The sequence below is a fragment of the Ammodytes marinus genome, assembly GCF_949987685.1.
Source record: "Ammodytes marinus genome assembly, chromosome: 22".
Lineage (NCBI taxonomy): Eukaryota > Metazoa > Chordata > Actinopteri > Uranoscopiformes > Ammodytidae > Ammodytes > Ammodytes marinus.
The window spans coordinates 9226396-9250348 of record NC_137226.1 but is presented as its reverse complement, the minus strand read 5'-3'; the positions used below and the strand labels follow the sequence as shown (position 1 = coordinate 9250348).

At 41.1% G+C, this 23953-nt stretch overlaps 1 protein-coding gene across 1 annotated transcript in view; it reads left to right on the top strand.

Annotated features, from left to right (window-relative positions):
* The window catches only part of col7a1l (collagen type VII alpha 1-like), a 60067-nt gene that overhangs the window by 3158 nt on the left and 32956 nt on the right, over positions 1 to 23953 (top strand). Inside the window, exons 2-36 of the mRNA XM_080051145.1 lie at positions 1830 to 2017; positions 5663 to 5843; positions 5998 to 6157; positions 7633 to 7726; positions 9060 to 9233; positions 9812 to 9975; positions 10964 to 11093; positions 11201 to 11317; positions 11527 to 11682; positions 12316 to 12432; positions 12534 to 12680; positions 12907 to 13026; positions 13189 to 13347; positions 14641 to 14754; positions 14918 to 15067; positions 15520 to 15657; positions 15914 to 16060; positions 16401 to 16520; positions 17011 to 17157; positions 17544 to 17795; positions 18268 to 18407; positions 18663 to 18786; positions 19534 to 19677; positions 20095 to 20282; positions 20772 to 20852; positions 21172 to 21189; positions 21283 to 21309; positions 21745 to 21810; positions 22358 to 22438; positions 22529 to 22555; positions 22953 to 22997; positions 23167 to 23241; positions 23333 to 23428; positions 23643 to 23669; positions 23860 to 23913. Of these exons, the coding sequence (XP_079907271.1) occupies positions 1942 to 2017; positions 5663 to 5843; positions 5998 to 6157; positions 7633 to 7726; positions 9060 to 9233; positions 9812 to 9975; positions 10964 to 11093; positions 11201 to 11317; positions 11527 to 11682; positions 12316 to 12432; positions 12534 to 12680; positions 12907 to 13026; positions 13189 to 13347; positions 14641 to 14754; positions 14918 to 15067; positions 15520 to 15657; positions 15914 to 16060; positions 16401 to 16520; positions 17011 to 17157; positions 17544 to 17795; positions 18268 to 18407; positions 18663 to 18786; positions 19534 to 19677; positions 20095 to 20282; positions 20772 to 20852; positions 21172 to 21189; positions 21283 to 21309; positions 21745 to 21810; positions 22358 to 22438; positions 22529 to 22555; positions 22953 to 22997; positions 23167 to 23241; positions 23333 to 23428; positions 23643 to 23669; positions 23860 to 23913 (4056 nt within the window). The 5' untranslated portion in view covers positions 1830 to 1941. The remainder of the gene's footprint in view (positions 1 to 1829; positions 2018 to 5662; positions 5844 to 5997; positions 6158 to 7632; positions 7727 to 9059; positions 9234 to 9811; positions 9976 to 10963; positions 11094 to 11200; positions 11318 to 11526; positions 11683 to 12315; positions 12433 to 12533; positions 12681 to 12906; positions 13027 to 13188; positions 13348 to 14640; positions 14755 to 14917; positions 15068 to 15519; positions 15658 to 15913; positions 16061 to 16400; positions 16521 to 17010; positions 17158 to 17543; positions 17796 to 18267; positions 18408 to 18662; positions 18787 to 19533; positions 19678 to 20094; positions 20283 to 20771; positions 20853 to 21171; positions 21190 to 21282; positions 21310 to 21744; positions 21811 to 22357; positions 22439 to 22528; positions 22556 to 22952; positions 22998 to 23166; positions 23242 to 23332; positions 23429 to 23642; positions 23670 to 23859; positions 23914 to 23953) is intronic.

The following is a 23953-nucleotide window of genomic DNA, read 5'->3' as shown; positions in this document are numbered from 1 at the left end:
TTCCGAGGTACGCGTTTCAGATGAGAGGTCAGTATTCAAACGGACTGAATTGCCTCCACTCAGTGTTTCACGTCAAGTCAAGTGCTGTGGCCTTGGGGTCCTTTGTGCTAACCTGAAGTTTCCTCTGTCTGCAGAGTGAGAAAAAGAGGAGGATTTTTCTGTATCCCAGAGCGTTACTATACCTCCATTTACTCTCCTGAACAGCTAATACTCTCCTTCCATCTAGACTGCTGTCAAGCCAATGGTGTGCTTTCACCAGTGAGGCCAATTCGTCTAAATGTACCTGTCCTGCTTTCATTTCTTAGAAACACTGCCAAAAGACCAGCTCCATTCACCCATTATCCCACACATCTCAAAAACGGAACTTAGATAATATTGATTTCTGATTTTTCTTGGTAAAAATGAAGCTAAACTACATAGTGTGAGTATCTTGTGACTCACATGTACAGTAGCTCAGGGGAGAGAGAAAAAAACATGCTTCAAAAACAGGATCGATGGGAAGGTTACAGTCAAGACTACTGCCTTTTGGTTTGCAGAGAAGACACAATTGTATGTGTGTCTGTGTGTTCATGCATCCCTGTCTTTGTAACGGAATGATTTGCCCACATGCAGGTTTGAAATGTGAATTTGATTTGTCATGGAGTGCAAGCATGGCGTGCACACCCACACAGGAAGAGATTAGCCATGATGTCTGGGCCTTTCCTTAGCTCTTTAGATAATCACCTCAGCATTGTGAGGGTTCAAGGTCATGGCAGGCCCTCTGAGGTTTGGCTAATCCTCAGTCTAGGACAGGTGCACATGGCCCAGAGGTTTGATGAGGCCAAACATCTTTTATACCTGCAAAACCGTACAAGAGTCTCCTTGAACCTCACTCTGCGCTTGAATTTACTGGTCAGTACTGTTAATATGTATTAGCTAGTGTGTCCTCGTTTGGCCTTATGATTTTGGATTTAAAAAAAACATACAGGTTGACCCTTAGGGTGGTAAGATGGCCTAGAGGAAGAGGGGCCGACCAGTAACCATGAGAGTGCTGGTTCGATCCCCGGCACCGGACAGGAGGGTGTTATTTGTAATACTAGCAGGGACTGGTATTATATCTGCAGTGCCCACCATCTCTACCATGTGTCCTTGAGCAAAGCACTTAACCCCAAACTGCTCAAGGGGCGCTGTATAATGGCTGACCCTGCGCTCTGACCCGCTCCGAAGTGTGGTAATTTGAGAGGGGATATGCGGAAAGACAAATTTCAATGTGCTTTGTGTAAATTGACTAATAAAGATAACTTAATTTCATATTCATAACGGTAATGTGATTGACATTCAACTGTACTGTCTAAATGGCAGACACCCTGGTAGAGTTTGGAATAAACTCTGTCATATAATCTTGGGATTATTGATGTAATAAACTTTTAACGTCTATGTATGTCTATAACATTTAGACTTCCCAATAACTTCTTTTAATAGCTAGGTTCATATTGGACAGTTTAAAAGACATTTTGATGCTTTTATTTCCACAACTCTGTTGTAAATCCATTTACAGGGAGACTCCCTGTCTGCAAGTGTACACATACATTATATGGATGATTCCATATAATCACAGATATCAAAACGATGCTTCCCCAAGACACACTCTCTCTCTCTCTCTCTCTCTCTCTCTCTCTCTCTCTCTCTCTCTCTCTCTCTCTCTCTCACACACACACGTAAACACTGTGTCAACGATATTTACAACTTTGCACAAGAATCCTTTACAAATTAAAAAATGGCTGATTAAATTTAATCTTGTGAGGGCCTATAATTACTTTTTCCCTCTCTATTCATCTGTACACTTTCAGATAAGAGGAAAGAAGAGTTTGAATTGATGATCGAGGAGTGGAATTTGGGAAGGGGGATTCGTGAAGAGAAGAACTTGGAGGAGGAGGAGGAGGTGATCGAAGGAGGAAGAGTATGGGCCGCTGTTCTGCGTGGATCTTTCTGCTGTCCCTTTCTCTGTCCCATCAAAGTGTCAACGCACAAGCTGAAGGTAAGAGTTCTATTCTCCTTGTTTTCAGCTACCCATAAAGCACCATCAAGCTTTCTCTTTGCCTAACATTCCGTTGCTTCACTCTCAAAGTCAAACCATATGTCTGATTGTCAACAGTGTGCACCGGTCTATGAATTAGATGACTTGAATGCGTATAGGCCAAGGAACGCACAGGTGCTCAATGAACACTGTCTGGTGGAGTGCTCCATCATTAAATCTCCACACATGGATCGGTACGAGGGGGAAGAAATAAGGCACTATAACCCAGCACCGGTTGCTCTCCAATCTCTGTCTAGTCTGGGAATTTAAACATCTGCTAGCCTCATGTACACTAGCACTCTGTCTGCCAGCCTGTCAAAACCCTATCTCCTAGATACCAAACCTTAGCCCTCAGGTGCTATTGGATGTCACCTAAAGGTCGATCAGCCAATCAGAAGTAAGATTTTCCTCCACGATGGAATGTGGTTGGCGGAAAGTGATCGGTTTAAGTTGTCGGGCAGAATTAGCCCCAGGCCCTATTTGTAGCTACTGCTCCTTCGTAATGGTATCATTGCTACATCTTGATGATGTTAATTTGGATGCTGTCACATCATATGACTGTCTCTCTGGCAACTCCTGGGGGCCTATAGTGTTACAAATTACACACAAGAAGAGGCATGTTGTCAATTGTAATTTCCATTCAGGAGAAATTTTATATTTTATAATGACTCAAATGACTGTGTGCAATATGGGTTTCTAACAGTGTGGAGCCATCAGATCATTAGGATCCAGCTCCAAAGCTATACAAGCACTTTTTAACCACTTGTAGGTGATCAGCCCACACATTTCACAATCAGAAATTTCCTGAAAAACATGAATGCTAATGATTTGCCAAAATGTTAGCTATAACACGTTGATTGTTTTGGCTTCTTTGGGCCTTCCGGAGCCATTGGAAGAGAGAGTTGTGTCAACTGAAGTTCAAAATGCTCTTTCAATGGCTCTGCGGCCGGCATATTAAGCTGTAAAAACCCTACATGATAGAGTCGTTAGCTGCAAACTTGTTACCAAAATGTTACTTTTTTACAGATCCAGCAAATATTCTCTGGCAGTATTCACTCTCCTCTTGTCTATGTTCTTGCCCCCCCCTCCCTCATTTGCTGCTAAATGCTCCATTATGTTCACCAGATAGTTTCTAATGTTCTATTCGGCCGGTTGTTGCTGGGCAGGTAGCCTAGAAAGACAAAAAAATGCTTAGTTAGTAGAGCTGTGCTGGCATTCAGGCTTGGTTGATAATTTACATTGGGATTTTCACTCCTAAGCCAACCCTTTCAAATTCCACATAGTCATAGTCAAAGTCTTAAAGCTGTCAAAAAATGCTGCTGCTTTTCAAGTATTAAAGCATCTTTCAAAGTAGGGAGCAAAGATTACATTCTACGCGTGTAGTAGCAGATTAAAAATAAAAACATATTGGATCAGATTGTTTGTATTAACATCTATGCATGCATGTGTTTAGGGGGTTGCTCTCACTGTTTGGTTTATGTTGCTTCACATTCACACTTCCAGGTTTGATTAATATGTGTATACGTAACATATGGCCCCCTGATGTGATGTCCAAAGCCTGCAATCAACCATCATTCAGAACTGTAATTATAGGAGAGCGGAACCTTTTAACCGTCACAATCAACATACTATTTTATGTGTTGGGAGTAGTAATAATGCAAGAAACACAAAGCTACAAATCAATCAAATCAATATATACGTTCATACAAAAGGACTGCATGAAATTTAAATTAGAACCACATCATTATGCCGTGAGGAGTAGAACGACTTACTTGTTTACATGAAAAGGAATGGAATGTATGTGGCACTAGAAACAGGTCCTGGGGAAATGATTTTGCATTTGTCACATCTACTGTGAGTTTGTGATTAGCTTTCTCTATTGTGCATTGTTTTGTCCCTTCACTTTGTAGCTTCAATGCAAATAATTGCACTTAAAGGGGACTTTTACATTCATTTGTTATAGTTAAAACCTAAGCTTGATGGTTTCTTTGACTGCTCTCATGTGGTTTACATCCTTTCCTTTGATTTTTGTTGGTGCTGCTTGCAGTATAGTGCATCATTATTTCTTTACCGGCAGGATATTTCTGCAGTGTATGCTGTAGCCGCTGAGCTACATCTAATGCGTAAATCAATGGTGGTCTTACACCGAGGTGTGTGTACAACGTTTGAGATATCAGCATAGATAACCTTCAAGAAAACCAAGCCTAAATCCCTCAGCATGTCTTGTCTCCTTATCCTTGGCATGTGGTTCTAACCTAGCAGCCCAGACAGACAAAACTTCTGGATAATTGATCTTGTTTTCCACCTCAGTCTTTGTCTGACTCACAGAGACCAGCCTCAATTTGGCTTATTTTGCTCAAAGTCTCCTCTGTGTCTTATGTGCTTATACAGAACTCCGTGAAAATGTTAAAAATGTATCCCGGTGTATGGAGCAGCCAAATGTGTATGCTAGGGTTGTTGATTGCCTGTATGAGGTCCAACTTATACATTATTGTATCCTATTAATTTGCATCAGTAAAAATGGCAAATCCACTATACTGACTGCTGTATAAAAATTGGTATTACCAATGACATTTTGTTTCCTTGGTGTGTGGCCAAAGATGTAGAGGTGTGTGTGTGTATGTGGGTGAACATAATGTTAGGTCGCCATGGGCCGGAGACATATGTCACCCCCAGTGAATCCCGGGATTGCAGCCAAGAAGGAAGAAGGGCGAGATAATAGGGGCGAGAAAACTCTGCAATGAAAGAAGGATAGCAGAGAGGCTGAGTTATCACTTACAGAACAATCAGTGGTGCCTATCTCTTATTCACTAGCCTGATCAATGCTGTCGTCACTGTGGTTTATTACATATGTAATTCCCCAATATTGACTAAGAGGGATTTTGCTCACGCAGCAGGTTTCTGTGTGGAGTATATGCAACAGCTAGTACAGTGCTCTATATCTCTGTAGGAATGTGTTCAGGCGTTTAAATCTGAGATAGAGCTGCAAGATCTAGTGTGTGTGTGTGTGTGTGTGTGTGTGTGTGTGTGTGTATATATGTGTGTGTGTGTGTGTGTGCGTGTGTGTGTGTGTGTGTCTGTGTGTGCGTCTGACCTTTCAACTCTAGATCAAAATGATCTCAATCTTACCAAACGCAGCAGATCCTCATGTTAAATGCTATTGTGTGCCAGAGCCAGGGGTCTGACCCTGATTTGGGTTGTGTTTACCTTATCATTCTAAAGCGTTCCTCATCGTCGCCGTACTAAAGTTTTATTGCCGGAGTGTACAGAATATTGATAGTCTCTTTGGCTCACTTGTGTCTCATTAAGAATTCATGGGGATTTGTGTGGGGCTCTGAGTGCATGACAGCAGCCAGTGAAAGGGGAACATCTGAACATGATGGAACAAGACTGCTCTCTGGTGGTGCGTGTAGGGAAATGAAACCGAGGCGTCCGGCATCATTACCAGGCGAAACCAGTTTTTTTTCTTCTTCTCCATATTCCTTTGATTATAAAAAGTTTAGGGCAAGAACATACAGCTGTCTTGAATTTTTTTCAAACATGCATTCTCCCTGCTCCTCGCTGCTTGTGCACACACACTAATTCATCTTTTTCTTGCTGGCTCAGCATGCAGAACCGTGGTGCAGGCAGACTTAGTGTTTCTGGTGGATGAGTCATGGAGTGTGGGCCAGACCAGCTTCTCCAGGGTCAAAGACTTCATCTCAGCCATCGTCTCCTCCTTCCAGCACAGTGTGTGGGGAGCTGAGGGGGTCCGCTTTGGAGTCACCGTCTATGGGGATACCTCAAAGTAAGATTCATTACACATACACACAATTTAAATCGCCACACTCATTTAACTTTTCCACAAGGGATTGTTATAAACCTTAACCACATCCACCTATTTGTTGCATCTGTTTTTTTTTTTTTTTTTTTTGCATGACTATTTTGCCTTCCCCGTGCAGGATGCAGATTGCCTTGACAGACTACAGCTCACCAGAGGAGGTGCTCAGAGCCATCAGAGATCTTCCCTATGAGGGCGGGTCAAGGAGGACCGCTGACGCCCTACACTTCCTGGTTGACCAAGTCTTCAGCCCTGCCATCAGTCGAGAGCATGCCCCAAAGGTACAATGCTTCAACCAGTGAGATAACACACAAAAATAAACACACAAAAGAAAATTCAAGGTGCCTTCGTCTATCCGCTGTATCGGATTGTTTGGCATCCAGCGATTGTCTAGCGAGAAGTCATTTCCCTGTATCTTTGAAACAGTGTCACAGAATGATTACACTTACTGAAGGTAATTTCAAGCAAGAGCAGAAAGGAAAAGAGGTCACATGGCAATAACATAAAGGTCTTTAACTTCGCCCACACACATTAAAAAAAAAAGATAAAGAGCTTAAATCTTAAAGATGTGGACGTAAGCGACAAGGACGCGATTAGTTTAAGTTTTGCAGCCCACACTGCAAGGACTCCTGCTTCCATCTGGCCCGCACGACATGCATAGACTACATTGGATGTTCTGGCCCTTTGTTAAAGGGAATGACTTGAGTCAGGAGTCTGCATTTGCGCTCCACAGAACATTGTGGAAAAAAGCAGACGAAAACAAACTGGTCTACCATTTTCACACCACTGTGAATCTGAACAAATGGTCTCACTTAATCCTTTGAATACAAACTGAAGTCCGCCAGAAGGTTTCCAACTTGTGACCGATTTTGCTTCGGTTTAACTTTTGCTTGTTAAAGCAGAAGAGGAAAAGGTGGAGGCAATTCATTTAGCTATGAAATAGTCAGCAACTAAAGTATTTCATAATTGCAGCATCATAAATCCATATGGCCTTCTAACAGCTCTCCATTTGTGTCAGGTACATTTTTCTGCTGTAGCATATTCTTAGTGTTACACAGCTGGTTAGCATTCCAATAATCTCTCTATCTCAGAGTGTGCGTACGAATCATCTTGCACATCCAGCACACTTGAAGTGGTGCGGCAGAGAATAGAGGATTAGACTGATATATATTGAATTGTTCTGCTAGAGCACATGCACAACAGCAACAGCGACTTTCTCATATTGAAGCCTTCGAGCCTTCTTACTCGTGGCACCGAGGGATGAACTTTGAACGAACTGAGTACATTTTTCATTAAAGGGAAAAATTAGCAGTCTGACTGAGTTGCAAGCCAGCATCCACAAATTCTACTTTGTTTGGTTTATTTAATTATGTATTCAATTATGAGTTAATCCATGTCAAGAGTCCATGGAGACGTTCTGAGCACATTCCTATTTACAAGGATGTTATTTTTTACCCAAACAAAATGTAGTTTAAAGGAGGAATTAACATCTAACTGATAGAGGGAAAACCCAACACATTTCTCCGAAATGTAGGGTTTTAAATATTTAAAAGTGCAAGTCCTGATGAAAGTATTTTCTAAATTATAAACGACTGCATGTTTTCATGGATTCTATGTGTGAGATCTATACAAATGATAAGTAACTCACCTTAATATGTGTATATGTATATTTCATCCATGAAAAGTGGCAGTGTGTGTGGAAGATATTGTTACTTCATGTGTAATGACATTTCATTTGTTATTGACTACCTTGCAGATTGCTCTGCTGATCACAAACGGACATTCTGACGACCAGGTCGGTGCCGCAGCCACAGCGGTGGCTGACAGTGGCATTTCTCTCTTTGCAGTAGGTGAGTGTGAAACTTGCTATTGTGATTCCTTCAACGTCCCCACTGCAGAAGCCCCTCAGATTTTATCCAAGCCCCGCCGGCTTATCTGCAGTGTTTGCTGTTAGAAATTCATGTCCTGTACATTGGAATTCATCAGATTCAGTGTGGGTATTTGTGGATGTGTGAGAAATTGGTGTTTCTTTGCGTTCGTGCAGGTTTATGCTATGAACTGTGTATGTACGTGCAAAAACATAACAACTTCTAGACACAGTGAATGATTACCCCGGCTCCGATACTGTGGGTATGTGCACTTTCTCACACTACATATGTGTTAACACTAAGAAGCTGTTTTATACTGCACCTTTGCCCAGCTCATGAATACACGCTGCTGTTTACCCACAGGTTTACTTACGCACACCCCACACGCACACACACACACACACTAACACACACACAAACACACACACACAAAAACTCACACACATACACACACACACACGCACACACACACGCACGCACGCACGCACACATAGCACACACACACACACACACACACACACACACACAAGCCCAAGACTTACTCCTCTCAGCTGAGAGCGGTGCAATAATTACTGCTCATTAGCCGATCGAGTGCTAATCGCAGCCATTTTTCATCAGGCGATTCTGTGTCCCCCCATCTGCACCTCTGACACTGAGACCAGCTTCTCTCATTTATCACTCCTGTGGAGAAGCTCCACATGCATTTTGTGTACTCGTGCAAAACCAATACGCCTGTAGCGCCTGTGTAGCGTGGATGACACATATATGCTTAGATATGTGCATATGAATACATCCTTTTCACATGCAAACAAGTAGTAGGAAAATACATGCATTAATTCAGTAGCTGAAACTGTGAATTGAGTTTCTGCAACAGGGCCGTCTGCATCTGCTCAAATTTCCAATCCCATCCACAAACATGACATAGAATGAGATAGGTGCCGGCAAGCATTTGGATTAAGCCAATGTGTGTGTCTACACCATAAGCATGTGAATGTATGTCTTTTCATGATCTTAGATAAATAATTCAAAAAGGCCACAGCTCCCTCTAGTGGTCTTTGTAGGAAAGGAAATGCAGAGAAATAACATCAACCATAGGACAGGCACAACATAATGAATGCTTTGTAAATGGTATTCATTTGCTTCGAAATCCCACGGATATCTAAAGTTGTGTAAATATATGTACAGGAGGTCATTGATTGTGATAATTGTTTTGTTGTCTTTTATCTGCCTTGGTAAATATCAGTGGACTAGGTAGTAGGTAGGTACTGCTGTATCTACTTTGTCCCAGACTTTTCTCCATTTATATTGTGAGCAGGCGTTCGGGGAGCTGATGAGAACCAGCTGAGGAGGATTGTGTCAGAGCCTCATGAGGAGCACCTGTTACTGGCCGCTGACTACTCTCTCCTCAACACCATCCTCCCTAAACTGTCCCGCAGAATGTGTTTCACTGCCTCCGAACCACCACGGCCTGTCAAGACGTCACAGCCTGGTGAGTCCACACACACACACACACACACACACACACACACACACGTGCACGCACGTTGTGTTTTTAGCACTTCCGATTACATTAACTACTTGCCTAAGCCTTACCCTAAGCCTTACCCTAACCCTAACCCTAAGTCTACTCTTACATTAAAGCAAGTCTTCACCCTAAAATGTCAATATTACATTATGGGGACTTCCATTTTGTCCCCCAAAAGGAAAGCATGTCCTCACAATATCACTGTGTAGTAAAATGTCCCCACAACATGAGTAATACCACTACATCCCCCCCGCCCCCCCCCCCACACACACACACACACACGGCATTCCCTTTTTACATTTCTTAAAAAGCTTCCTCCATACTGACACATTTTTGTATTATTATACTGATGAATTTAACTTCCAACTACAGCTTTGAAAGTATAATAAAATAAAATGTTTTCTCTTTTTTACTCTCTCTGCCCTGCAGCTTTCTCATTAAGATGGATTTATTTTATACAAAATTATACATCAAGAAAGGCCATCTTGCATGTTTTATGTAACCTTTTCTCTAATGAATATATTCTGATCTTCCTGTACTAGTTGAAGTGCGTGTGGTGGGTCCTAAAGACCTACAGGTCAGTGAGTTGGCCCACAGTTCACTCAGACTGACATGGAGCCAGGCCACCAGTGATGTCACAGGATATCGTCTCCTAGTAACCCCTCTCAACGCCAAGGGACACCTCCTCCCCCTACAGCAGAGACAGGTGAGGGACTATGCATGTGCATGATGACAGCTGTGTTGACCAGAAGAAAAACAGTTTGGGACCTTTAGAGATGTTGCACGTCACAATATGTTTCCGGCCGACAAAATCATGGCGGAAAGCAAAACTCTCGATTAACTCAAAGCTCATCAACCTTGATATAAACGAAAATATAATTGGTCATGTCCTACAATTTAAACATACATTACTCAGATCAAGCTCTGTAGTAACAAGATGTCTCCTAAAACTACTGTCTTGTGAGTTCTTCTCCAAAAACCAAATAACCAGATGTTCAAGTATGGGGAAGGCTGGGCAGTGGGTAAACAAGTGGAAATAACACAATATGTTGAACTTGAGGGTCAGGTGGAATAGCCCAACCATCTATTAATCCTTCTATATATGTTTCAATCCATTGGAATAAAGATTTACTTTCCTACCAGAAAAACATTCACTGCAGTACATCCCTCCATTGTTAAGGGAGCACAAGATCATCCTCAGAACTGCTTATGATCAAAACTGCCAGTCACCCCTATGACCAGCACAGAAGTTGAGCGAGTTATCTCTCATTGCAGCCTGGGTTATTTGTGCAATTCCATCAGTGTAACTCTCCGAAACTACAGCCACAGCATTGCATGAATTGGATCCATGTGAACAGTGTTGGTGGCATTGATTCCCATTCCTCCAGGTTTCTTGTGTTTGTGATTGTGCATATGTGTGTTTCAATGATAACACTGCATTTGCGCCCTTGACAGAGACAGACAATTGTGTTAAACTACTTACCAGGTAAAGTGTGGGCCAATTACTCCACATTGGAAGTAAAAATATGCCATTTCAGAAGTGACTCTCTTTGTTAATGCATTAGATTTCTCTGACTTCAACACTTTTTTGAGCGATCATGTTTCCCTCTGTCTGGCTTGCTCTTTTTATTTCACACAAGCAGACAAACACACTAATCCTGTTTTCGGTCCACTGTCTTCTGCATCTGCTACAGATCGACCTGAAAGCAGACGTGAGCACGACAGTGGTGACAGAGCTGAGCCCTAAAACAGACTATTCCTTCACTGTCTATGCCATCTACCCCGACCTCATAGGAGACTCTGTAACCATCGCCGCCCAGACAAGTGGGTGTCACACAAAAGTGCAATACACCTTTAATAAAATACACAAAACGTTTATGTATCTTTTTTACGTACTTGTTTTCCTGAGCAACAACTTTCTTGTCTTTTAGCCCCTTTAGCTCAGGTGTCAAACTTCCGTGTCATCGAGGAGGGTCTGTTCTCTCTGCGCCTGGGCTGGACACCGCCTCTAGGGAAACTCAACGGATTCAAGATCTTCATTCCAAGATGTATGCTAACATTGCACCATGCATTCACCATTATTTAACACTTAAATGTCAAGTATGTTTTTGCAGCATTTATCTTCATAATGACAATTTAATTGGGCCAATTAAATGAATTTGTCCATGTTGAACTTGAGACATTAAAGCATCACAGGAACGCATTGCATGGGGGCGGATATATTTGTAATTCTTCTGGATTTTGTTTTGTTCCGCAGCCAACCGACCAGGGTTTACTTATGAGCACCTGCTCCCCGGAGACACCTCTTCTCACGTGATTGATGGCTTGGAGGAGGACAAGAAGTACATCATCAGTGTCTATGTGGTTTACCCCCAGGGGCCAAGTGAGCCGGTTTCAATAGTGGCAAAGACACGTAAGTTTCATTGGCTTTGATCAAAAAGAAAACCATAATTATAATAATTAATCCAAACAGAAGATTAAGCCCCAATCTTTCTCACACTCAAGTCCATTCATGTGCCCTGTATGTGCAACACCTTTACACAGTCATCACTCCAAACAACTATCGAAGAAGAGCCGTAACCAACCAACTATTTCAGGACAAAGTGTTGTAATAGCGTCTAGATATTGTACAACACAAGTAATCGAATGCAGAGGTGTAGTAGCATAATATATCCACTGTAGGGTGATGTTGTTCAATAAAAAAAATACCAACATAAGGTCTATAACAGACAGTAAGACTCATGTATCTCTATTTCATGATACACTAGACAAATATGGATTTAAATTGATTTAGATTAGTATGCTGTATTTGATTACATTACTTCAAATGAACTTTTTCAAATCGAATAACCAAACTTTCTTTCATTTCTATGATTTAAATAAACTGAGAGAAACATCTTGTGTGTGTGTGTGTGTGTGTGTGTGTGTGTGTGTGTGTGTGTGTGTGTGTGTGTGTGTGTGTGTGTGTGTGTGTGTGTGTGTGTGTGTGTGTGTGTGTGTGTGTGTGTGTGTGTGTGTGTGTGTGAATATGGGTTTGTTTCCACAGTAAAGCTCATACATGTTAAGCAGTTCCTGGTCCAAAATGCCACCACAGACACTGTCCAGGCCAGGTGGGCGTCGGTTAAGGGTGCCACGGGATACCGACTGACATGGGCATCCACAGGTACTGTTGCTTACCATCAGACAAAAGTATTAGAGTTATCATGGCAGGACAATCGACAAAAGTTACAAATAAGACCAACATGCCTCTTGTGTATCTTCCAGATGGCCACATAGAGAACATAAACCTTGGGGACAACTTTAACTTCTACATGATCCAGGGCCTCCACCTAGGCACTGAGTACACCATCACCATCAACCCCATCTTTGGAGACACGGAGGGGCCCGTCACCAGCACCAAAGCAAAGACATGTAACTAGCATACTTATTAGGAAGTACAAAAATACAAGCATGAGATCTAAAGGTATTATAGACATTATGCAAGACTACATTTGAGGATTAATGACAACCTTCTCTCACTCCCTCTCTCTCTCTCTCTCTCTCTCTCTCTCTCTCTCTCTCTCTCTCTCTCTCTCTCTCTCTCTCTCTCTCTCTCTCTCTCTCTCTCTCTCTCTCTCTCTCTCTCTCTCTGTTTCAGTGGAAAGCAGTGCAGTGCAAACGTTGAAGGTGTCCGCTGTGAGCACCAGCGCTGCTGTCGTCTCATGGAACAATGTCCCAGGAGCCACGGGGTACAGACTTGCTTGGGGACCCACCCCAGGTGATTAACTCATTTAGTCACTTTCAGCCTTCCTGTTTTGCTTGCTTCATAAAAGCATGCCCATACACTTTTAAGATCTTGATACATCTCTGGACTTCTGTATACTCTTTATATACAAAGATTTCCTTTTACAGTGAAGGAAATGTTGATAATATTTTACAGAGTTTGTTGGTCGGGACCGTCCCAGGCAGTTGGCTCTGAACGGCAGCACCACAGAGCACCAGCTGAAGAATGTAGCCCACGACACGGAGTATGTCCTGACCCTCTATGTGCTGTTTGGTCCTGTAGTGGGGCCTGGTATCAGTGCTACCTTCAAAACTTGTGAGTACTGACATTAAATATGCCTTCAATCCACTGGGACCACTGAGGTTTAGGACTGATTCGAATTGACCACTATCGGTTTGACTGTGTGGAATATTATGCTTTTTGTCTTGTTTTTTTCTTTAAAAAAGTATAATGCCAAGTCCAAATGTAATGATACACTAGCTTGAGTTTAAGTTTTCTGTTTTCTTTCTAGTGGCTATTGAGCAGCCCTCAATAGCAGCCCCAACACTGCAAAATGATATGGTTTAGGTTTAGAGAAAGGTTAAAAAGAAAGAATTACATTTTTTTCACAAATCTTTAAAGCGGATACGAGTAACATTTAAATATCTTTTAAACAACCTCATGTTTCCTCTGATAATCATAAATTACCTTTAACAGCAAACGAGACCATCAGTGCAAAGAAAGACGTTTTTATATAGTTTTTATTACTGCTTTTGGTCTGGTCGCACACCCAGTCCGATTTTCGGTTCGCTCGTGCAGGCTCTATGGTCACATATCCGTATTGGTTGCAGATTTCAGTGTGGCGCTGCAACGCGATTTGAGAAGCCTATCCCTCCAGGTGAGGGAAGGGGAGCGGGAGCCTTGTTTGAGACAGTTATTTGTCGTCATAAATGACTGATAACGGGGCTGAACCATCAAAGAAAAAAAAGAGAATGCAATGAAGAAAAGCGAAAAGGGAGAGTGAGTGATAGGCGGGCGGGAGGACGTTGCCAAGCAACGTGTATACAATTTCACGAGAGCGAAACTAGACTGCTAAATGAATGAGCGGTTGGTACTAACACAAAGTTTGCTTTGCTTCACCATCATCAGATAACCATTATCTGAAATAGTCATTATTTACATCAACAACACAAACACATTACCTCATCGTGATCCATAGTCTACTAACTGCCGTCTCTCATTCATTCGCTTTCTGTGAGGACACAGCTCCGTGAGAGAGAGAGTAGTTAGGTGACGCTGCTGAATCAACTCATTGCAAGCAGGTGTGTGTACTGACTGGCATTAGTTGATGCAGTGTCAAAACCACTCTCACGGAGCCGAAAAGAGTCCTCACACTTTCAACACACGAACATGCACTATATTGCGCCCTTCTCATTCCACGCTCACGCGCCTGGCACGAGCATTTGCGACAGCGGGCGTCGTAAAAATACTACCGCTTTTGTCCAAAGGGGACGCCAACGTGCCATCTTACTCGTAGTGCCTTTAATGTTATAGATAAAATGATTTAATCAACAATGTATTTACAAGAACAAATACAGGTTAATCATGATCCGTCTTCCCCTTTCTCAGCTCCATTGGGCTACGTGTCAAACTTTAAGGTGATGTCCTACACCAGTACCTCCATAGACGTGGAGTGGAGCCCCATTGTTGGAGCGACTGAGTACAAACTCTCTTGGAAAACAGGTGATACATGTTTGCCTCTGCCCCAGCCCAATATGTTATTCCCTATATAAAGCATTTATAGCCACTTGGTGTTTAGTATAAGAGTGAATAAAAGTTGTTAGAGTGACTCAATGTAAATATTGTGTTATGGCTGATCTTTGTGTATGTACATGTATGCCTGCAGATGAAAGCAAACCTCAGTCCCGTTACTTGGACAGCAGTGTTCTATTCCATCGTATCGTAAACCTGAACCCACAGTCCACCTACACAATAACCATCTGTGCAGTGTACGGCAACTCAGAAGGACCAGAAATCTCCTTATCGCAGCTCACAGGTACAAAACAAAAGTGTTGGTCGCACACTTTGTTTATATTGATTGTGATTCCTCTCTGAATCTTAATAGCTCTAAATGCAGTTGTGCGTCCCATTTGAATTGAATGGGGTAGGAACAGCCAGGTTCCTCATCCAGAGCCTCGGAACCCTCACTGTGTTTTTGTTTGACTGACATGTCATGTACTTTGGTCTACCCCTTTTAACCACAGCTCCTGTTGTTGTCACTCGTAGTATTTGTCACTGCAATCATTGTGTCACTGTCACTGTCAAAGTTAGGTGTAGGTTTATGACCCTGACAAATTAAAGGGGTTGTGAATAAAGCCACACCAGCTCATTCCGATTTTTCATTAAATACAATTATTTTGTAAATTGTAATGGGAACACAGTTGTATGATGTCAAAATAGGAAAGAAACTATATCGCCTGACCTGGTTGTTTGGTGTTGTTCTTTTAGCTGCCGTCTCAGACTCAGGGCCAGTCCAGGCCGTGAGAGAGGTGAAGGTTGTGGACATTGGAGCCAACTCCTTTGCCTTGTCCTGGAGGAAAACCCCAGGGGCTTCTGGGTACAAAATCTCTTGGGTTCCATTCCTGGGTGAGGAACCAAATATACGTTCAACCCATGTGTGCTTATACCCCGATACCTGATACTCAATTTTGTTGACTAAAAATAATAAATATTTCTTGGGTTTTTGCATTTTTCTCTTATAAAATGTTGTTACTACCATTTTGTATAATTGGTCATTACCCTACCCTGTCGTGACTTATGTAACTGTTATTAAGTACATAATAGTGCTGTGTTACATTTTCATTATCACTACATGCTGAAATTGTATTGTTCCCTCCTCTAGGGGGCGATGAGAAGTCCCATGTGGTATCTGCTGCTTCCACCACCTATACCATCAACAACCTGAAGGAGCGCTCGGCTTATAAGATCCAGGTGTCTTCCATGGCGGGCAACAGGGAGGGAAGCCCAGTCCTGGTCACTGCACGCACCTGTGAGTCCCCCCTGCCCAAAACAGTGAGGAACAGTATGGGATCTGCTGTCCATCTAGAGGGGTTCAGGGAGATAGTAATACAATTATATGAAACTCAAATGAACGGTGTCAATATGTCCATAATGTTTTAAAGTCTTAAGGAGTTATCAAATCGGAATATGCTGATTTCAACTATTTGTAACGGTGCATCCCTCCTCTGGATGTTTGTCTATTACCATCAGTTAGATTGAAATGTTGCCGTTTATTACAGTATAAGTTATCACCCTCTTTCTTTCCTGTTCTTCAACATACTGTAAGGCTGAGTAAATATATCAAATATTGTTTTTTTTTTCTACTTTAGTGGATCTTCCTAAAGTGAATGGCTTTGCTGCTCTGGACACCACAGACAGCAGCACTGTTCTGAACTGGACACGTGTGGCCGGCGTCTCTGGATACTCTCTGTCCTGGAGGCACATCTCCGGTCAGTGGAGAACTCATTATTTAGCATCACGTTGACATTCATATTTTTCAAATTTTCTGTCAAATATCTTTTCCGACAAGAGTGCTACTGGAGACCTGCTATTAGCACTGTTTGGTTTTAAAGTGGTATCATTTTGAGAGATCAATATTTGTTTGAATCAATTCCAAGTGCAGGATGACTTTTTTTTTTCAAGGTACTTTAGGCTTTGAAGTGGGTATGTAGCATGACACGTTATTGTATAGTGTATTGAGTCTCAACATAAGCACCCTTTGGTTGAAAAGGAAAAAATTAAGAAAGATGTTCACAATATTTGTAATGTGTCTTATTATATAACAGGTTTTTGCGGGAAAGTGGTTGTCATTTTAGTAACAATCAATTAACACTACTGTAGTTCACTCATATTTCCTTGTTATTCTTCTTCTCGGAAACTAAATCAACTGAAATAAATACTCTGCAACAATAACTTCTTTAATTTTTTGCCTTTTTTTAGTGTTGGAGACTAAAACAGAGACCCTGGGCCCTGGTTTCACCACCTTTAAGATCAGTGATTTGCTGTATGGAAGAACCTATATTTTCACCATCAGACCTTTGTATGGAGAAGTGGAGGGCCCAATAAGCACGGTGTATCAGAGAATATGTAAGACACATACATCTCACGTGCATGCTACATGTATCTAATGCTCTTCTTTAATCTTTCAATGATTTACTGTGACGTTAATCTAGACTGAATCGACAGTGTCACTGCACTGCTTTCTGTTGTGGGTTTAAACTGAAAAACACTTTGCACTTTAATTTGAAGCCCAATGAGAAATTGAGAAACAACAAAAAGATTGTTGTAATTTTTGCCCCTAGATACTCAATAAAGTACTTCAGATTTTTAATCCCACAAAGCAGAGGAGCAGCAGTTTTCAACTCTTCATCTCGTACTCACAGCTCAGATTCCTTTGTTCATTTTCTACATCATGTGTAGCAAACTACAACTCTGACTTAAGATTTTGTGTTATGACTCTTTGTGCCTCTCAGTGGGACAGGATCCTCCGGTGGTAACAGTCCAGTCTGTGCCAGCCACAGTCGGCCCTCGTATCACAGCTGCCATCAAATCTTCCATCACTCAGACACACGCGAGGACCACCAAGCCTCCCATTGCTGTGCCACCCATTAAAACCACCAAGAAGCCTCCTGGTCAGCCAAGTGTCACCGGAGCCAAGGAGACAGGAGTCACCTCCCCACGAGTAACCACACTCAGTGCTGACACGCCAGCTCAAACAAAAACAGGTAGAGAGATGACCCTGCTGCCTCAGAGCTCATTCATACGGTTTAAAGGTAGAGTCAGCGATTCTGTAGAATTCTTGTTGTCAAATTCACCTTCTATAAAAATCTTTGAATATCTCTCTTGACGATCTGCTACTTAAAAAAATTAGGTGTAAATACACAGCCTAGGCTCTGTGAACTGGTTTGTAAGCAAACGGTATCAACATGGCCGTTTACAGAGCCTAGGCTGTGTTTCAAAACTGGATTTTCTTTCAGCGCACCCACAGTACGGATCGTGTCACTGATTTTGACAAAAAGTTATTTTGACAACAAGCATTCTCCAGAATGACTGATGATGTACAGTATGAATATTCTACAGCTCAATTAAGAAATAAAGTGTGTGTACTTTGTACATGATTCAACATAGTATTGCCCCATTGTCCACATTAAATGGTGACAATGTATTTAGGATTTGTGTGTTTTTGTGTTTTGTCAGTGTGTGGTAATGCCAAAGCAGACATAGTGTTCCTAGTGGACGAGTCCTCCAGCATCGGCGCTAACAACTTCATGAAGATGAAAGACTTCATGTTCCGGGTGGCCACTTATTTCCCTGCCATCAGTTCACAAACTACACAGGTTTGTCTCGGTGTAAAAATATTTTCTTTTCATCCTGTCCCAGCTTCATTGTGGTAGAAATTTGTTTAATGTGTTACAAACCCTTACTTTGAATGACAAAAGTGGACAGCATCCAACTCAACCATGGCTTTTGATTTACTGAGAAGAGAGTGGTAGCCAAGGAAAGGCTGTGTTTCTTAATATGTATAGTATGTTTGAGGAGTATTTAAAGTTGCATCTCATTCATTTGTGTTTTCTCCGTCATCCCTTTCTCAGATAGCCGTGGTTCATTACAGTGATGAGCCTCGAATAGAATTCCGTCTGAATGACTTCAAAGACAGAACCTCCGTGCTCAGGGCGCTCAGAGCACTGCGCTATGTAGGGGGCAACACCAGGACAGGTTAGTGACCCTCAGCTCTCACTGGTTTTGCCTCTGTTTGCCACCTTTCATCAGATATAAAACTGTTTAAGTCCAGGTTATGACCCCAAAGCCTCTAATAGAAATCACAACAGTGTCATGCTGAGGATTGAAATGTATTTTACTTGGTCCTGCCACCATATAGATGTATACAGACATACTGACAGCTGACTTCCTCTATATCGGTATAAAACAAATGGACAAATACAAGCTTAAAAAACTAAAAACAGTCTAATGTTATTCATTTGTTTCAATGCACATCACAGCTATTTATAGAGGGGACCATGTTATCCATAAAAAAACAATGATTTAGTTATTGTTGTTTATGGAAGGGGGTCAAATAAACTGAACCTCTGGCCCAAATGATTTATTGTGTTATATTCATGTTATAAAATCTTGCTTTTGATTCTATTGTTATCATCTTTTGTCTGCTTCATTGGTTGTTGTTGTTGTTTTTTTTTTAAATCTATTTTATCAGTAATAGTTTCTATATCCTACTCTCATCACATCAGTCATGTGTGATGTTCTTCAAAATATGCTATGATAATCAAATGTGATTTATTGATGTTCACTGCCTCCACTCCTCTATATGCTGCACATTCCTATGGCGACATCATTGCATTGCCTCATGAACATTTTTTTCTTAGTCTCGCAGCATTTGTAGAGCAGACTCAAAAAGCCTCCCAAAAGTTTAATTATTTTCTCTTAATACTTTTTGCGTTCCCTCAGGAAAAGGCATCAGCTACGTTCTGCAGGAGCTGTTCCAGGAGTCTCTGGGGATGAGGAAGGATGTGGCCCACGTTCTGGTTCTCATTACTGACGGCAGGGCCCAGGATAATGTGGTGCCATCCTCCAGGATTGCACGTGCTCTGGGTAAGTCAAAGTTATTATAAAGCCCTCAAAACTAGGGTTGATGATACATAGTTGTACTTTGGCAAAAGACAATGTCAATGTGGAGATAGCAGAGCGTTTGCTTTTAGTGGTCCACTTTTAAGTACATTTCTGCACGTACCTGAGCGTGTTCCGCACATAAAGAGAGAAAGAAGCTCAACTGGCTAGCCACAACAGCCACAGCAGTTGTTATCATGAATCATACGTTAGTAAAACTACAACTTATTAAAAATTACCACCATCATTATGACTGTCCAATCACACTCACTTTACCTCCACTGGTGCCACTACTTAGAAGGAATTTCTGAAAGTTCCATAGTGCCCCTTTAATTGAAATGTAATAAACAAGATTGAAAAGTGCCGCATGGATTATCATGATGTGAATGTGTTTCTCCCCAGGTGTCAGCGTCATGGCAGTTGGAGTTGCCAATGCAGACATTGATGAGCTGCATAAAATCGCCGCGCCCGCCAACTACAGAAACATCTTCTACTCACCGACCTTTGATGATTTCCCTTCCATTGAGAGGGAATTTATCAACAGTATCTGCAGTGAGGAGCTCCTCTCCGAGTTCAAAATGGACGACGAGGCAAGACACAAAACAAAGCAAAAAAATATAGTCCCTCTCATTATTTTTATTATTTGTTGAGATATGGATAAAGTATATTTCTAATAACCTCATATATTCATACATGTTAAGTAAACCAAACTTTTTTTATGTGATTAAAGTTCAATACTCACTATACTAAAGTTGTACATGGAAAGTAAATGCACCTAAAAGACATTTAGTAAAGGTCGTTCCAACCACCTCAAATGCAAATGGTTCGGCATGAATAGTGACCCCCTGTTATATAAATGAAAAATCGAATCCCTTTTTTTTAATTGACTCACAAGGACTCTGTAGGTGGAAACACTCCAGCAGTCTTGACTTCAGCTTTGACGTCAGCTGAAATGAACGCAGCTCTATTACACGGCCATCTCTGCCCACTTTGTTTTACTTTGTGTCAGCTGTCCACATGTTATCTTTTGACCGATAGGTACTAATGAATGCAATTGTTCCTCATTTTCACGTGTTTAGTTCCATCAGCTGGACACCCCGACTGGAGACCCAGAGGTGCCGGTAAAGCCTGAGGGTCCCTGCTCTTCCCAGTGTGTGAAGGTCTGTTACTCTGAAAATAACAAAATCCTCCTTCTTCCAAACCCCTGTCATTTTAGACATCATGGTTGCCGTCATCACTCTCAGCTATAGTGCAACCTAATGTGTGAGAGGCTACAAATCACCCTAATACAAGACAATCCATTATAAACACACATAGACATTGTTACTGCCTATTATGGGTCTCTTTCATCATTCGCATCCTGGTTTGAATTTCACTGATTGCACGGATGTTTATCTGTATCTCTATCTATTGGTCACGTTAACAATGCTTTGATTCATGAGTTTTATTATTAATCATATTCCTTATCTGTTTATCCAGGGCCAGAAAGGGGAAAGGGTGAGTCAAATGAAATGAATGAATTATGAAATTGATTTAGAAGTACATATTTTAAAGCAGTGTTATTTATTTTCATGATTCTGACTGTTTCAGGGAGATGGTTCTGGTTTCGGAGGTCTGGTATGTTGATTCTTAATAAGTGAATCCCTTAGTGCTGTGAAATTTACTTGATTATTTTGATAATTAAAGGTGAAGTCTGATTCTGGAGAATGCTTGTTGTCAAAAACATTTATTGTCAGAATCAGTGAATGACTTGTCACAGTCCACTACTTGTCCGTACTGTTTGTTCGCTCATAAATCCAGTGTCAATACACAGTTTATAGGCTCTGTAAAATGGCATGATTCTAGCTATGGTGGACCTCCTTCGTTTTCAACTTATAGAGCCTAGCCAGTGTATTAACCCCAGATATATTTTTTTCAATGCACACACAGGTAGCGGATTGTGAGGAGATATTCACTGATTTTGACAAAAAGTGATTCAACAGAATCGCTGACTCCACCTTCAATTTGAATTTTAGAATAACCTGTACTCCTATTGTTTGTTTGTTCAATTAGAGTTTTAGGAAAATCCCTGGACACAATGATCCTTTCACTTCTTCCAAAGGAGAAAAGGGAGAAAGGGTGAGAATGAACACACACAAACACATGCAATACAAACAAGCACCATTGTGATCATCATCTGCTGTCTGTTTAGCTGTAATCTGCTTTAAAGCTGATTACACTTTTTCCCTTTGTTCAATCCAGAAAGCCAAGGGTGCTGCTAGATTTGTCTCGCAGCACTTTTTTTTCTGAAAAGTTTTAATACAATTTCACTAATTTGCAATGAGGTGACATTTCTAAATTGTTTGATAGGGGTTCAAGGTTCAAGAGATTCAAGATGCACCTTTTATTGTTACATCTCAATTGTACAAGTATAAGATGGGTGAAAAGCTTAGTTATTGGCTCCTAGTCATTGCAGCAAGAGGTGACCTGCAGTCTGTTATTTATTCCTAGACATTTACAGTAAATGTTCACACAACTGCTCTGCTGTATATGTCCACTATTTCATATTATTGCTGTTATGCCTTTTTTGATATCTCTCATAACCCTGCTGTGACTGTGTGGGATGAGTGTGTGTATGTTGAATACTTTGTTTACCAGCACAGACCATAATATTTTAATATGACAGGGACCTCCTGGAACAGATGGTGTCCCTGGGTTACCAGGGCGACCAGGAAGGACCGGCCCCCCAGGTTCTGGAGGCCAACGGGTAATGAACTTCAGAAAAAAAACAGAACTTCACATTGACTCACAAGTGTACTCTATTTGGTCTGATTCAGATTTTTTTATTTTATTCTAGGGGCCTCCAGGCGTTGCAGGTGATTTGGTAAGAATGAAATGACAAATACATGTAAAAAAAAAAAAAAACCTTTGGGTTTGGGTTAGGTTAGCTTTTTAAAACTGATATATTATTTTGATGCCCATTTTCTGGATGTGAATAAATAAAGTATCAAAACTTAATTCAAGGAAGATTGCTAAAATAATGTAGACATGTAATACATGTAATATATCTGCACTGAGCAACTTTTATTTTGTCCTTTAACACCAGACAGGAAGTTGAATTTTAAAATCGACTTTGAAGCCCATGGAGGCAAATTTGTGATGTTGGCTAATATACTTTATATATAACATTGACTTAACTTTACTTGGGAGAAACATTGTGGTTACATGTAACAAATATATGTTCATCTAATAATCACTCATCCTGTCTCTTTCTATGGCAGGGTATACCTGGATACACCGGTCCAAAGGGACAGAGAGGAGAGAGAGTAAGTTCAGCACATGCATTGCATTCAAACTGATTTCTTTCTGCAAAGATTTGAGCTAATATCACAGTTGTCAGCTGGATTTATCTACTATGCTGAAAGGGATTACAGTGCTATAACAACAACAACAAAAACAGCAAGGAATGGAAATTAATTTGTGTTTCCACTTTAGGGAGAGCCTGGATATGTGATGGCTGGCGCCGACGCAAATTTTGTTCCTGGACGGAAAGGAGAGCCAGGATCTTCAGTGAGAAAACACATTTTAAAAGTGTTTTATTATTTAATTATTTCATTTTGAACTTCAGGAAAACTAAAATATTATTGATTGCATGTTACAGGGACCACATGGCCCTCCTGGTACATCAGGGATCAACGGAGCTCCAGGCATACCCGGCCGGCCAGGACCAACGGGGTTACCAGGAATATCTGTCAAGGTAACACATGATAACAACGGCTCACTGTTTATGATATGAAATGTTTTAGGTAATGCAGACATGTTTGAGCTTCAAAAATAATATATATAAGAATAATAAGTAAAAAAGTAAGGGAATGTAAGACTTGCCTACGGTATTTAGTGTGAAGTTTCAAAAAATGCTTATAAACATGTTTCAACCAAAGCTTTATTCTCTCTCTTTATTTACCATGTAGGGAGATTCTGGAGTGCCAGGAGAAAAAGTAAGTATGAAAGCGGCCATTTATTAGCCTTATAAAAAAGGTTTCATTTACAGCGTTAGTACCACACATCATACATTATGTCTAGTTGCATATTATTTGTAATGCATTTATGATCAGATAGTATTATCATAAAATATGCAATGTTTCATTTTTTATCTGATAATACTTTATTTCATTATTTTTCTTAAAGGGTTTACGTGGGAAGCAGGGCGCAAATGGAGACAAGGGAGAGACTGGAAGAGATGTAAGGAAATAGCTGATAACATTGTTCGAGCTGGGAGAAG